General features: G+C 43.4%; 1 protein-coding gene across 1 annotated transcript in view; it reads left to right on the top strand.

Annotated features, from left to right (window-relative positions):
• The window catches only part of LOC126199591 (arrestin domain-containing protein 17-like), a 189,911-nt gene that overhangs the window by 94,090 nt on the left and 82,119 nt on the right, over positions 1-13,702 (top strand). Inside the window, exon 6 of the mRNA XM_049936517.1 lies at positions 10,353-10,564. Within this exon, the coding sequence (XP_049792474.1) occupies positions 10,353-10,564 (212 nt within the window). The remainder of the gene's footprint in view (positions 1-10,352; positions 10,565-13,702) is intronic.

Genomic DNA, 13,702 nt, shown 5'->3' with positions numbered 1-13,702 from the left:
CAGTGCTTGCAGCTACGTTATTTTTGAATATTCAGTTATTTATGCGCCCGCTGCTATGCCATGACCGAACTTTCTTTTATTTTTCCAAATGTTGGTTCATCTTGTGGAAGCATCCTGTTCTTCGGACACAGGTTTAAAATGCTTCAATTATTACACTAAATTTAAAATGGTGAAACATTTACGTATTTTAAAATAAGTAAAGGGTGATACTAGAAACATAAGTCTTTGGTTTTTTCGTTTTTAAATTAAATAATACAAACAAGAATAAAAGCAGAAGATGAAGATGACACAGAAATGTGAAAATCTGAAGAAGGAGCACTGCACATTCGTTCAAAACTGACGGATATTTGTTATTCATAATTGTCTTGCTCGAATTTTGTGGTCTTATGACAGTTAACCGGTTACGATTCATAATTGTTTGGGTGTCGTTAGTACTGAAAATGCCATTAAGACCAAAATATGTCATGTGTTCTAATTTGACAATACCAAATGTCGTTGAAAGTTGAAGAACCTGCGCTGGGAAATGATAGGAGATGGAAGGTACTATGCGGTCATGGGGTGTGAGTGTAAACAAAGGGGTTAGGTGAGTCATTACTAGGACGTAAGGAGCTGGGTTGTGGACTGGACCACGATATGAGAAAAGGAGTAATAAAAAATATAAAGAGAAGGGGGGGGGAGTTCTGCTGTTTGATAGAACAGGGAGGCTGGAGTTAGAAATACAGTGGTACATAAATATCAAAGTGTACTTCATATTCTGGGAGAGGAACTCGGTCAAAATATCGTTGTCTGTGTTTATGGAGTGTGTGCAAAGGTATAGTTGATGGGATGTGTCAGTGTAGGTAGTGCTGTGGAATACCAAGATAGGAAATTACAGGGGAAACAACGAGATTTTTGGAGTCGAAACTGCGCGTACTGTTTAATGTGAGCGAGGAGGTGTGGGAATACGATGAGCTGGTACAGACTCCATGTGGAGTAAGGTAAACGAATGTGGAAGGCAAATTGGAATGCATGGCATTCAAGCACTTGGAGGGAATGACAAAATTTTGGTGGAGACGATATCCAGACCAGATGAGCATTGGAGAGGATAGATCGGATCAATGTTTCGTAAGCGTGGAGGATAGTGAACGGGATGCCATCCTGATTTACAAGGGGTTAGTAGTATTAATAGCTTCAGCAAATAGGTTACTTTCTGTTAGGTGGTTAGTAGACGAGTTTTCCATGTTAGTTCCGTACGAGCGTTAATCCGAGATAATTTCATGCGTTTGTTAATAAGGGTAAGACGGTCCGAAATGGTTAGGTATAAGCCGCTTGGATGGAATCTGAGGGGGATTCGTCCAGTAATTATTGCCTGATCAGCGAACTGAACCATGCTGATTATGTGTTCATGGCAGAAAACTGCCTTATCGGGATAGTCCTACGCTTCCCTCATTGCCTATTCAGTACACAAAGAAAACCACATAAAATACACTGGAGGCCATTAAAATTGCATCACCATGAAGGCAACAACAAAAGACCAATTGGCGTGAAATTGCTAACATTTCAGTCAACCGCACAAAGTAAGTTACGAGAACAGCATCTATTTTTTGTACATAAGGAAAAATTACCCAGCAAGTTTCTCATTCAGAAATGGCTTTTGAATGTTGTTTATTTGTGAGAAGATAGTGTTATGCTTCGTGTAAGAAGGAGAGGCGTCTACTATCACGTGTCGGAGATTCGACACCGGCACAAAAGTAGCCTATCGACGCTGCAGTTTCTCGTTCAGCGACATCGCTGATCAGAAGAGTCAGACTAAAAGCCATACAAGGTGTCAATGGTGCCACGCGGCTAGTGCCCAAGAGAACAGACATATTGTTTCATCAGAGGTGCATGATCGTACACCATCATCAAGTATCCTTAGACAGGAAACGGGAGCTTGTTTGCAGAGTAACAAATATCTATGCGGATGGTGCGACGATGTGTGGAACACCACGAACATTCAGCATGGCGACCGCTGGTGCAGCTTCATTTAACGCTCTATCAGAGAGAGACACGTTAACGACATCAGAAGTAAGACTCGCATCACATATTCTCTCCTGACAAATCCTGCTTCTGCGAGTTGCAGCAGGATGCGCATCAGGAGGCTCCGAGGAGAACGAACGTTACCGGGTCGCATTAGTCATCATCAGACGGTCCCAGCACCTAATGTGGTGGTATGGGGTTTCACTGAGTACATAATACGATGCTGCGGTCCTATACCTAGGGCCACTGACTATACTTAGTTTCACACATCTGATCTACTAACTAGCCCATGGAACCTGGAAGCTTAGTTGAGATGATCGTCTCAGGGTCGATACCACACACTAAAAGGGTCTGGCTAAAATCCACATTTTAGTCACGATTTGGTAATCGCTGCTAAGCCCTGTATACTTTAAACGTCTCGGACTGCTCAGAAGTTCCAAGAAGAAACAGCACCTTCGTCTATCATTAGCAAAAATCACCAATCTCTCAGAGAAACTTCCAGTCAAACTGTAAACGGAATGTCACTTTCATAAAAAGGTTCACTAACCTATCAAAGTTGTCCTTCCCCGTATTGAAAGCAAGCAGACACGTAAATCATATTCACCCACCAGAATATCACCAAGTTCCCACTACAACCACGAAGCATCAACAGTTAAATTTATCATCATTATATGTTATCGTAATTCTTGCAAGGTGCCGACTGGGAGTTTGAAAATGTAAAAAAATTTCGCCCCCTCCCCCTGGAACTAGTGTGACGGACGCCTGCCGTGAACTCAGTTACCTACCTGAGGCGTGATCATCGGATCACTAGTAAACTGTCAATGAATCTGATATGAAAATAATACCAAAGAGGTGTCCAAGTAGCTGGTTGTGGTGTCAGAGAAAGCACATGCAACCTCTTCTTAAGCTGCTGAAAGGGTTCTCCAAATACAAAATCATTCGAGGTCCTGTTTCTGGGACACGCTCGTGGAAATGGCCAAAAATTTGAAAAAAATTTTCTTGGTTTATAGAAAACAGCATTTCATGGATCGTTAACACAGATGTATTCTAGAAGGCACTGACTCCCGGAACCAAAGTACAGGCGTTTCTAGAAGACTATGGTTCGAATGTAAACAAAGATCTGAGAATATATGATTTCAGAATTTCATACGCGTGTGGTTTTGTAGTTATTGTCTGTTGTTCTGTTTCTGTGCGTGCGTTTCCTGTGCTAGAAACGCCGAGAGTAAAGAAATTTAGTCCCAAACTAAAGTTTCGCGGCAACCAGTTCCAAACACAACCGAATAATACACATCAGTTGCTTCAAAAGACGCCCGCGGAAACTGTGTCTACAGCCAGTGCTTCTAGACGTAAACTTTCGCTTTCTGAATGTAATAAGAACAAGCCTAGTAGTATTGTGAGCAGCAATAACGACGGAAATGTTATTGTAAACCAAAATATGCTGTCAAGGCTTTTGAAGAGTGCTATGAAAAGTAAGTACTGCAATTGTGAAGATAGTATTGACATTTATGAGGACATTTCAGCAAGGAAGGGTCTTTCAAGACGGTTAGTGATTGCCTGTAACTCGTGTAAGATACACAGTGATACTATGACATCGCCAGTAACTGATAGTTGACATTACAGTGTAAACATTCAGCTTGCTTATGCAATGCGATGTATTGGAAGAGGAAGGAGAGCTGCCCAGACTTTTTGTGCAGTGATGGATTTGCCTCCACCTTCACTGAGGTTTGACTGATACAATAAATTAATACATAATGCTTTATGTAGTATAAGTGAACATTCAATGAACAGAGCAGCAGAAGAAGCAGTAGCCATGTCTGAGAATACAGACAATGTAGCAGCATTTGATGGATCTTGGCAGAAGAGAGGTCATACTTCTCCAAATGGCGTTGTAACTGCCACATTTATTGAAACTAGTAAGATACTAGATTATTAATGTCTAACAAAGCACTGCCAGGGTTGTTCAAATAAATTAATTGGCACCCATGTTCGTGTAAAGAACTTTGATGGCCCAAGTGGAAACATAGAAACGAAAGGAGTCCTAAACATTTTTAGAAGATCAGAGGTCAGTCGTGGTATGAGGTATGTAGGCTACCTTGGGGATGGAGATTGTAAAAGACACACTACTGTTGCTAATGACAGATCATATGGGGACACTCTGATAGAAAAGCTTGAATGTGTTGGGCATGTACAAAAAAGAATAAGAGCTCGGCTGAGAAAATTATGTAAAGACTTCAGTGGAAAAAATCTGTCAGACGGAAAACGCGTAGGTGGTCCAGGTCGTCTTACTAAAAGTGAAACTGATTCATTGACTCAGTATTATGGACTATCAATAAGGAGACACGTAGGAGATTTGGAGAACACTAGGCGAGCTGTTTGGGCAACATGGTTTCATAGAGTGTCAACAGATGAAACCCCACAGCATGGTTTGTGTCCAAAAGGGGAAGATTTGTTGTGCAAGTACTGGTGGAGCAATGCTACAGGCATATAATATACCCACAAGCATTCCTTACCACTTGCTGTAATTGAAGCAATTAGGCCTTTATATAGGGATCTGGCAAATAAAAATCTACTTAGGAAATGTATGCATGGCCTCTCATAAGGAAAATGAAAGCTTCAACAGCTGTATATGGAAAAGAATACCCAAAACTGTATTTGTTGGGCTGACAGTGTTGAATATTAGTGTAATTGATGCATTAATAACATTCAATGATGGTGCAATTTAAAGGATCAATGTTATGAAGAAATTGAACATCCAGACAGGAGGGAATATATGAATATGGCTGATAAACGGCGGTTAACCGAAGCAGAGAAGCTGCAGAAGCTGCTACCAAGGAGTCAAGGATAAAGAAAAGAATGAAGAGAAAGAGTATGGAGGATAAGGAAACAGGAGGACAACTAGAGTATGCAGCTGGAATGTTCTAAACGGGTATAGTGGTAAGTTAATAAATCTGTAAATCTTCTTTTGCGATTTATAGAAAACTTGAATTTTCATCATTGAGGTACACTTTTCTCCTAAACGACTGAAGTTAAACCCAAAAAAACTGGTACAGGTATTTAGAATGACCTCCTCTACTTCCCTTGCCTACTATTTCCTGAAAAATTTATAACAAGATGATGATGTCGGTGATATTTGAACTACATTTTTAAATATTTTTGCTGTAGTAAAATAAATTACTTGTCTTTTTCACATATCAGGGAAGGAAATTGGAGGCATAAAACACTTATTTGAATGTTGTCTGTACCCTGATTCGTTTTCCAAGCTGTGCAGTCACTGGTTCCAAAGAAAATGGCACTGCAGTGAAATAGTATTGCGTTTTTTATGCTATTATAAATATTGTTGTCAGTACCAAAATATAATAAAAATCTCAATGATTTTTTAGGAAATGCTTTGACTAATGACCCTAATTGTGTGTAAGAATTTTGAGCTATCTCTCATTTATAGATCAGTTGCACAATGAGGGTGGAGATAATGCTAAAAATGCAGCCCATTCAGGGCCGTGTCCCTTAAAGTTCACACATTTGTCAACACAAGATTCACTGACAAGGGAGCAAAAAAAATCAGTACAATTACGGACGCAGTATTGACATGGATATCGAAAATCACACTGAAACACTGATACAGTTCCTAGAATGAAATTTTCACTCTACAGCGGAGTGTGCGCTGATACGAAACTTCCTGGCACATTAAAACTGTGTACCGGACCCAGACTCGAACTCGGGAGCTTTGCCTTTCGCGGGCAAGTGCTCTACCGACTTAGCTACCCAAGCACGACTCACGCTCCGTCCTCGCAGTTTTAATTCCGCCAGTACCTCGTCTCCTACCTTCCAAACTTCACAGAAGCTCTCCTGCGAACCTTGCAGAACTAGCACTCCTGGAAGAAAGGATATTGCGGAGACATGGCTTAGCCACAGCCTGGGGGATGTTTCTAGAATGAAATTTTCACTCTATAGCGAAGTGTGTGCTAATATGAAACTTCCTGGAAGATTAAAAGTGTGTGCCGGACCGAGACTCGAACTCGGGATCTTTACCTTTCGCAGGCAACTGATACAGTTGTTGTTGTGGTCTTCAGCTCTAAGACTGGTTTGATGCAGCTCTGCATGCTCCTCTATCCTGCGCAACCCTCTCCATCTCCAAATAACTACTGCAACCTGCATCCTTCTGCATCTGCCTCCTGTGTTCATCTCTTGGTCTCCCTCTACGATTTTTACCAGACACACTTCCCTCCAGTGATCCCTTGATGTCTCAGAATGTGTCCTAACAATCTGACCCTTCTTCTAGTCAGGTTGAGCCATAAATTTCTTTTGCCTTCAATTCTATTCATTACTTCTTCATTAGTTATGTGATCTACACATCTAACCCTCATCATATTTCTGCAGCATAACATTTCAAAAGCTTTTCTTCTCTTCTTGTCTAAACTGATTATCGGCCATGTTTCATTGCAATACGTGGCTACACGCCACACATGTAGTTTCAGAAAATATTTCGTAACATTTAAATCTATATTCGATGTTAACAAATTTCTCTTCTTAAGAAATGCTTTCCTTTGCCATTGCCAGTCTACAGTTTTTATCCTCTCTACTTCGGCCGTCATCAGTTACTTTGCTAACCAAAGAGCAAAAATAATCTAATACTTTAAGTGTCTCGTTGCATAATCTAATTCCCTTAGCATCACCTGATTTAATTCGACTTAATTCCATTATCGTTGTTTTCTGTTGATGTTCATCTTATATCCTCTTTTCAAGACAACGTCTATTCCGTTCAACTGCTCTTCCAAGTCCTTTGCGTCTCTGACAGAATTACAATGTCATCGGCTTCTCCCTGAACTTTAGTTCCTACTCCAAATTTTTCTTTCACTTCCTTTACTGCTTGCTCGATGAGTAAATTGAATTACATCGAGGATACGCTACAACTCTGTCTCACTCCCATCTTAGCCACTGCTTCGCTTTCATCCCCTCGACTCTTATAACTGACGTCTGGTTTATGTAAAGTTGTAAATAGCCTTTTGCTTCCTGTATTTTACCCCTGCTACCTTTAGAATTTGAAAGACTCTGTTTCAGTTAACATTGACAAAGTCTATAAAACCTGTGTACGTTGTTTGCCTTTCCTTAACATTATTTTTCAAGAGAAGTCGCTAGATCGGTGTTGCCTCGCGTGATCCCACATTTTTCTGGAATCCAAACTGATGTTCCCTAAGGCTGGCTCCCACCGGTTTTTCCATTCTTCTGCAAGGAATTCAAGTTAGTATTTTGCAACCGTAACTTATTAAACTGATAGTTCGGTAATGTCCAAACCTGACAGCACATGCTTCATTTTGGACTGGAATTATTGTATTGTTCTTAAAGTCTGAGAGTACGTTATTTGCCTCATGCAACTTGCACGCCAAATGGAAAACTTTTTTCGTAGGTGGCTCTCCCAAGGCTAACAGTAGTTCTGACGGCATGGCATCTACTTCCCGGACATTGTTCTGACTTAGGTCTTTCAGTGCTCTGCCAAATTATTCTCCCAGTATCAACTAACAATTACAATATGTGGTTGGCGAGACCATTTCTCAGGGGCTTGTAACTGGTGAATGCTAACTGTTTACATCTGTTTGGCCGCAATGGAACTCTGTCTGCACATACTTTTAAGAAACTTGGTTGTGCAATCTGACGGCGAGTTTAGACCTATTACATGAGAGGTGAGTTTCGTGAACAACTGCAAGAGGAAGGAAGTGAAAGCTGGCAAATAGCGCTCTACTACCTAACGATGCCTAACTTCAACTACAACTTTGAGACACGTCTTACCGTTCGCGTGCCTGTGCTACTCCCACGTAGGGCACGCTGTGGTCGTCTGAGGTGCGCGAGTTGCCCAAGGTGCAGCGGCCAGTCGCTCCACGTCTCCCTCCTCCGTCCCACTCTGCAACACCGCCGCGCCGAAAATCTTGACGTTCTTATCTATCCCGGGCTGGGCCTCCAGAAGGGCCAAATACTCAAACGTCCTCTTTCTAAGAGAGTCTAAGCCGGAATCCGTTTTACCTCAAGACTCCTAGTCTCCACCTATCATAGGTGCAGCATCTCCTCGCTTCGCCTTCGTCTAACTGCTGGGTACACGCGAGACGCAACTTCAGAACAATTTGCAGTAAAATTTAAATTTCCATCGGCGTGTCGAAGAGGGAAGAGCCAATCGGATTCGCTCCCACCTAAGACAGAAGGCGCCCCCAAATTTAGACAAACACTAAGCAGGTTATTTTCCGTTGCTCATCTGATCGCCCGAGTCCGGCGAAGATGCTATCGGGCCCTGAAAGCCCTACCGCTTGCATATTTCGGTGACAGACCAGACTCCAAAACAAGCATTAGCTGGAGCCTGTTTGTACACCCTCCGCAACTTAAGCTTCAGTTAATGACCTATCTCCGCCCCTCAGTATTTTTCGATCTTGCGTCTCTGAGAAGGTCTGGACTTCCAGTGCGGGACATTCCGTATGGAATAAAGATCATAAATGGTCTCCAGAGCCCTTTGGCTGCCGCTCACGCAGCGTCTGAAAACGACTGTACATGAACCAGGTGCATATCTAGGCGCCGTTGTCCGGCTGACATCCTGTCAGACATGGAATCACTTTCCAATTTGTACTCATCTGGGCTCGTTGCGTCGTATGTCATATAAGGACATTATTATATCGTGCTATGAGACAAAAGACACTGCTGTGTATTACTATAGGCTTATTTCTGTGTGACTGCCATCGTTAGGTTACATCAGGTCGTCTTGATATCCAAATAACATCGACAGATTTGCTGTCACACTGTTGTATAAGTTTGTTCCTTTGATATTAAAATTTTGTTGGAGCTGTTATTTTTGTAGTCGAATTATGAAGGTTTATTCCCCAATGACGTTTCGTGACAGCAGTATCAATAGTTGAGTCACCTATGTTGAACCTGAAGGTGGAAATCATGCCGAAACAGACCTATAGAAGAAAAGCATAGCAGCGTCTTTGGCTTTCCAATTTGTTCCGCACAACAGACGCGAGGGAACTAAACCGCTGACCAAGACAACTACTCCTGTGTACAAATGAATTGTTGGTCTCTTAAGTACAAGATGAAGTTACGAAAAGAAAGCACTGAAGAAACATTACCCCGAACCTCATAGTGTGTCACTTATTGAGCGAAAACAAAATTGAAGCTAACATGAATAAAATCGCACTGACAGCGATTAAAATCACTGAAAAATTGAATGTGAGGGGTGGCCGATTAGGTTGTCACCTCACAATCCTTACAGCGGTGCGCTGTTTAGCTATGAGAATCATACATGAGCAACAATCCAGTAACTTCGGTGTAATTCAAAATATTCTTTGGCGCATGTATCTTTACAATCGAACCTGCAGATCAGGACTTTACATGAAAACTGGACACTGAATACTAAATTTCAGTATCCGCTAACGGACTACTCTTTGCCGCACATCTCGTTAGAGCTGCTCCTTCAGCTGCCTGCTGGTAGTGGCCGGCTCCTCAGTCCACCGAGTGCACAGGTAACGACGTCTCATTCCGTTAAAATAGCTTTAGTGTAATAGTTATTGTCATTGCTTAGCATATCCACCCTCTCCACCTTGCTCTGTCCGGCCGCTGTTCCCTCAGCAGTCATTTATATTCATAAAAAGTCGATACCTTAATTCGCGTGGTTAATCCACAAACGAAAAATCGGGACGGTCGCACTATAAGCGGACCGTCACAACAATCACTGTGGATCGCATCCCTGGTAATTTTGACAGCAGCCATTACATATTTGACAGTTTAAGGGTGATGGATGAGCCCTATCTCTGACGTTTCTGTAACGTTATCTTTCAACAAGATGTCGCAATACCGCATCCTGACTTAATTCGATACACATGCGTTCCACTTTTGCTCTGACCGGCACAATCTTCATTCTGGTCACCAGTTGAGAAATCTGGTCTTCGATTGTCTAGGTATTGGCACTCAATCACTCGCCAGCTTGTACGATGATTGATGAACTGTGGCACAGATTTGAAGCAGCCCGGAATGTCGAATCCATATCTGTCATAGAAGCTCGGCTCGAATCAATTACCAACCGCGGTATAGTATCATTGCTGCCAAAAGTGGCAACTACGTATACTAAATTTCGCACCTTGTACACCTCCAAAATCATACACAAATTGAATTATACATTCCTCTTGCTCTACTGTGTACGCACAGTAAGTAAAGTTCCGTTATCTGCTATTATTCGTGTTGTTGCAATTTTAAAAGCGAGCCGTTTAGTTTCCCATTGTTCGCTACACGCTACAAGTTGACGCCTGCGTGCCACACTAGCCCGCAGTGCGCTGTACCTGCGCTAGCGGCGGCGCCTGTCAGCGCGACTGTGCCCGCAGGTCGGCGCGAGCGGCTGTGGGCGGGGTCGCACCAGTTCCCGTTCCGCGTGGCGCTGCCCACCAAGCTGCCCGCCTCCTTCCACGGCCGCTTCGGCTTCGTGCGCTACTTGTGCGAGGCGACGCTGGAGCGCGCCGGCGCGCCCGGACTCACGCACCGCGCGCCCTTCAGCGTCAGCTGCATCGCCGACCTCAACGCCGAGCCCAAGGCAGAGGTGAGTACGCTAGCCAGTTAACGGATAAGATATATACCTGCTGCAGGCCACTCACTGAGGGTCTGTAATTAGAAATCCGTACAAATGGAGATATCCTCGGATATCTCTGCAGTAATTTCTACTTTTAGGTCAGTCAATGACGACCAGAAAATGTCGAACAGGGGAGAAAATCGAGTAGCCACAAATTTTTGTACGTTGGTACGGAGGAGTGTCACGAACAACATACTAAAAATCCGCATAGGGTGGAATTTCAGCGTGGGGGTATTGAGGGGGGGGGGGCGTTTAACTACATCTACATCTACATCTACAACTACATGGTTACTCCGCAAATCACATTAAGTGCCTGGCAGAGGGTTCATCGAACCACCTTCACAATTCTCTATTATTCCAATCTCGTATAGCGCGCAGAAAGAACGAACACCTATATCTTTCCGAACGAGCTCTGATTTCCCTTATTTTACCGTGGTGATTGTCTCTCCCTGTGTATTGTATTGTATTGTATGTTAACCGGGGACCTAGAAACGACGGAGAGGCTCCATCCCTGCCGCAGCCGCAGTGGTCCGCAACCCCACGACGACTACCGCAGTCTACTTCACCCCTCCGTCACCCCAAACCGAACCCAGGGTTACTGAGCGGTTCGGCCCCCGGTGGACCCCCCAGGGAACGTCTCACACCAGACGAGTGTTACCCCTACGTTTGCGTGGTAGAGTAATGGTGGTGTACGGGTATGTGGAGAACTTGTTTGCGCAGCAATCGCCGACATAGTGTAGCTGAGGCGGAATAAGGGGAACCAGCCCGCATTCGCCGAGGCAGATGGAAAACCGCCTAAAAACCATCCAGAGACTGGCCGGTTCACCGGACCTCGACACAGATCCGCCTGGCGTATCCGTGCCGGGGACCAGGCGCTCCTTCCCGCCCAGAAAGCCGTGCGTTAGACCGCACGGCCAACTGGGCGGGCTTCTCCCTATTTAGATCGGTCTCAACAAAATATTTTCGCATTCGGAGGAGAAAGTTGGTGATTGGAATTTCGTGAGAGGATTCCGTCGCAACGAAAAACGCCTTTCTTTTAATAATGTCCAGCCCAAATCCTGTATCATTTCTGTGACACTCTCTCCCACATTTCGCGATAACACAAAACGTGCTACCCTTCTTTGAACTTTTTCGATGTACTCCTTCCGTGCTATCTGGTAAGGATACCACACCGTGTTTCGTGTTTTTCTTGAAATCTGTGGCTTGTGACGTAATTGTTTCCCAGTATAAAAATAAACTGCATTAAATAGGGTGATCCCCCATTCTGTCTACCCCATTGAGTCACAAAAAGCAACTACAGTATGTTTCACAAATTTTTACCGACTCTCCGCAGCCTGCCTTATAAATCACTGGCGATGCTGTGTGCAGACATGACCGACGGAGAGGGGGAGGCACGTGTTAACGATACATGGAGTAAAGATATGAGCTGCTAATAATACTAAGGCGGGAAATGTATATGGACAGAAACTACGTTAATCTCTGCACACTGCTCTACATTGCTAGAGGAGAAATTTATTCTCAGTTATCCTGTACGACAGCTGCAGCATTCTCCCAGGAAAGGCGGCTTACCTCACCACGAATGTTGCTCGCTTTTCAGTTTACCAACAGACTGTACTCCCACAGCATTTCCTGTCCAGTTTTCTCGTGCGAATAGACGAAATAACTTTATCGAGCTCGTGTTTATATAATGGAGCTATTTTCAGTTAATTAGATGAGCTCTTATTTGCAGTTGTTAAGTCATCTATTATGCAAAAATTTCAACAGCTGGAGCTGTCAGTTTTCTGCCACACTAAAGAGCCTGTCCCAGGGATAACATACTGTCGACATGAATTCGACAATGTCGATTTCACTGGCTCCACTATCACTAGCTGGAATACTTTTCACAGCGTGAGGGTAATCGAATGCATCAGTTCCCCACCATCTGATGACGCCCACAGGGTTAAACTGTCATCCTCTGCAACAGGTGTTACGAAACTTGAATTATTTCACTATAAGTCAAGCAATGCATTACAGCAGATTACTGTTCTAGACTTAAACAAGATTAGTCCCCTTCCATAAGACACAATGACACCCAGCTTACAAGATATACTGTGGACGTGTAATAAGTAGCTACAAGCGCCAGCAATTCCTGAATGAAAGAACTTTGTGCAGTCTACTAGTAACATAATTAGTAGTGAGACAAAGGCAGTAACTTTCTCGCCATTCATTAATTCACCACCAAGTGACTACAGCATGGATACAAGGTTTACAAACGCTGTCAATGACAAACAGCAGCAAAGTGCCACCTTTAATAGTCAAATCCCTTTCTCACCATTGCTTACTGCCATCACCACACTTACAGGTTAATCGCTTCAATAAAAATGGTTCAAATGGCTCTGAGCACTATGGGACTTAAAATTTGAGGTCATCAGTCCTCCACAACTTAGAACTACTTAAACCTAACTAACCTAAGGACATCAAACACATCCATGCCCAAGGCAGGATTCGAACCTGGGACCATAGCAGTCGCGCGGTGCCGGACTTAAGCACTTCTCCGCCACTGTCTATAGCAAGATATTTTATATGAAAGCACACTTAACAACCGCAAATAACTACTTGAAAATAGTTCCACTGTATAACATTAGCTCAGAGAAGTTACTTTGTCTACTTACATAAGAAAATCTGACAGGAAATGCTAGGGAGATACAGTCTACCTGTAAACTGAAAATCAAGTGGTGGAGGAAGTCGCCTTTCCCGAAAGAACGCTACAACTGCCGTACAGGATGACTAAGAATCAGTTTCCCCTCTAGCAGCGTAGAACAGAAAGGAGAGATTTACGTAGAATGGAAATTTGGAAATTTGTGGTAAGTTCCTATGGGACCAAACTGCTGAGATCATCGGTCCCTAGACTTACACACTACTTAATCTAATTTAAAATAACTTACGCTAAGGACAACACACACACCCATGCCCGAGGGAGGAATCGAACCTCCGATGGCGGGAGTCGCGCGAACTGTGGCAAGGCGCCTCGAACTGCACGGCTGCACCGCGCGGCTTACATAGATTCTATCAGTATTAATAGAACTTCATCTCCGTAATCCGTGAAGTGTTAACGCTCTTTGTGGAAAA

The sequence above is a fragment of the Schistocerca nitens genome, chromosome 8 (genome assembly GCF_023898315.1).
Source record: "Schistocerca nitens isolate TAMUIC-IGC-003100 chromosome 8, iqSchNite1.1, whole genome shotgun sequence".
NCBI lineage: Eukaryota > Metazoa > Arthropoda > Insecta > Orthoptera > Acrididae > Schistocerca > Schistocerca nitens.
Note: the sequence above shows the minus strand (reverse complement) of the source record. Positions and strands in the feature narration are given on the sequence as shown.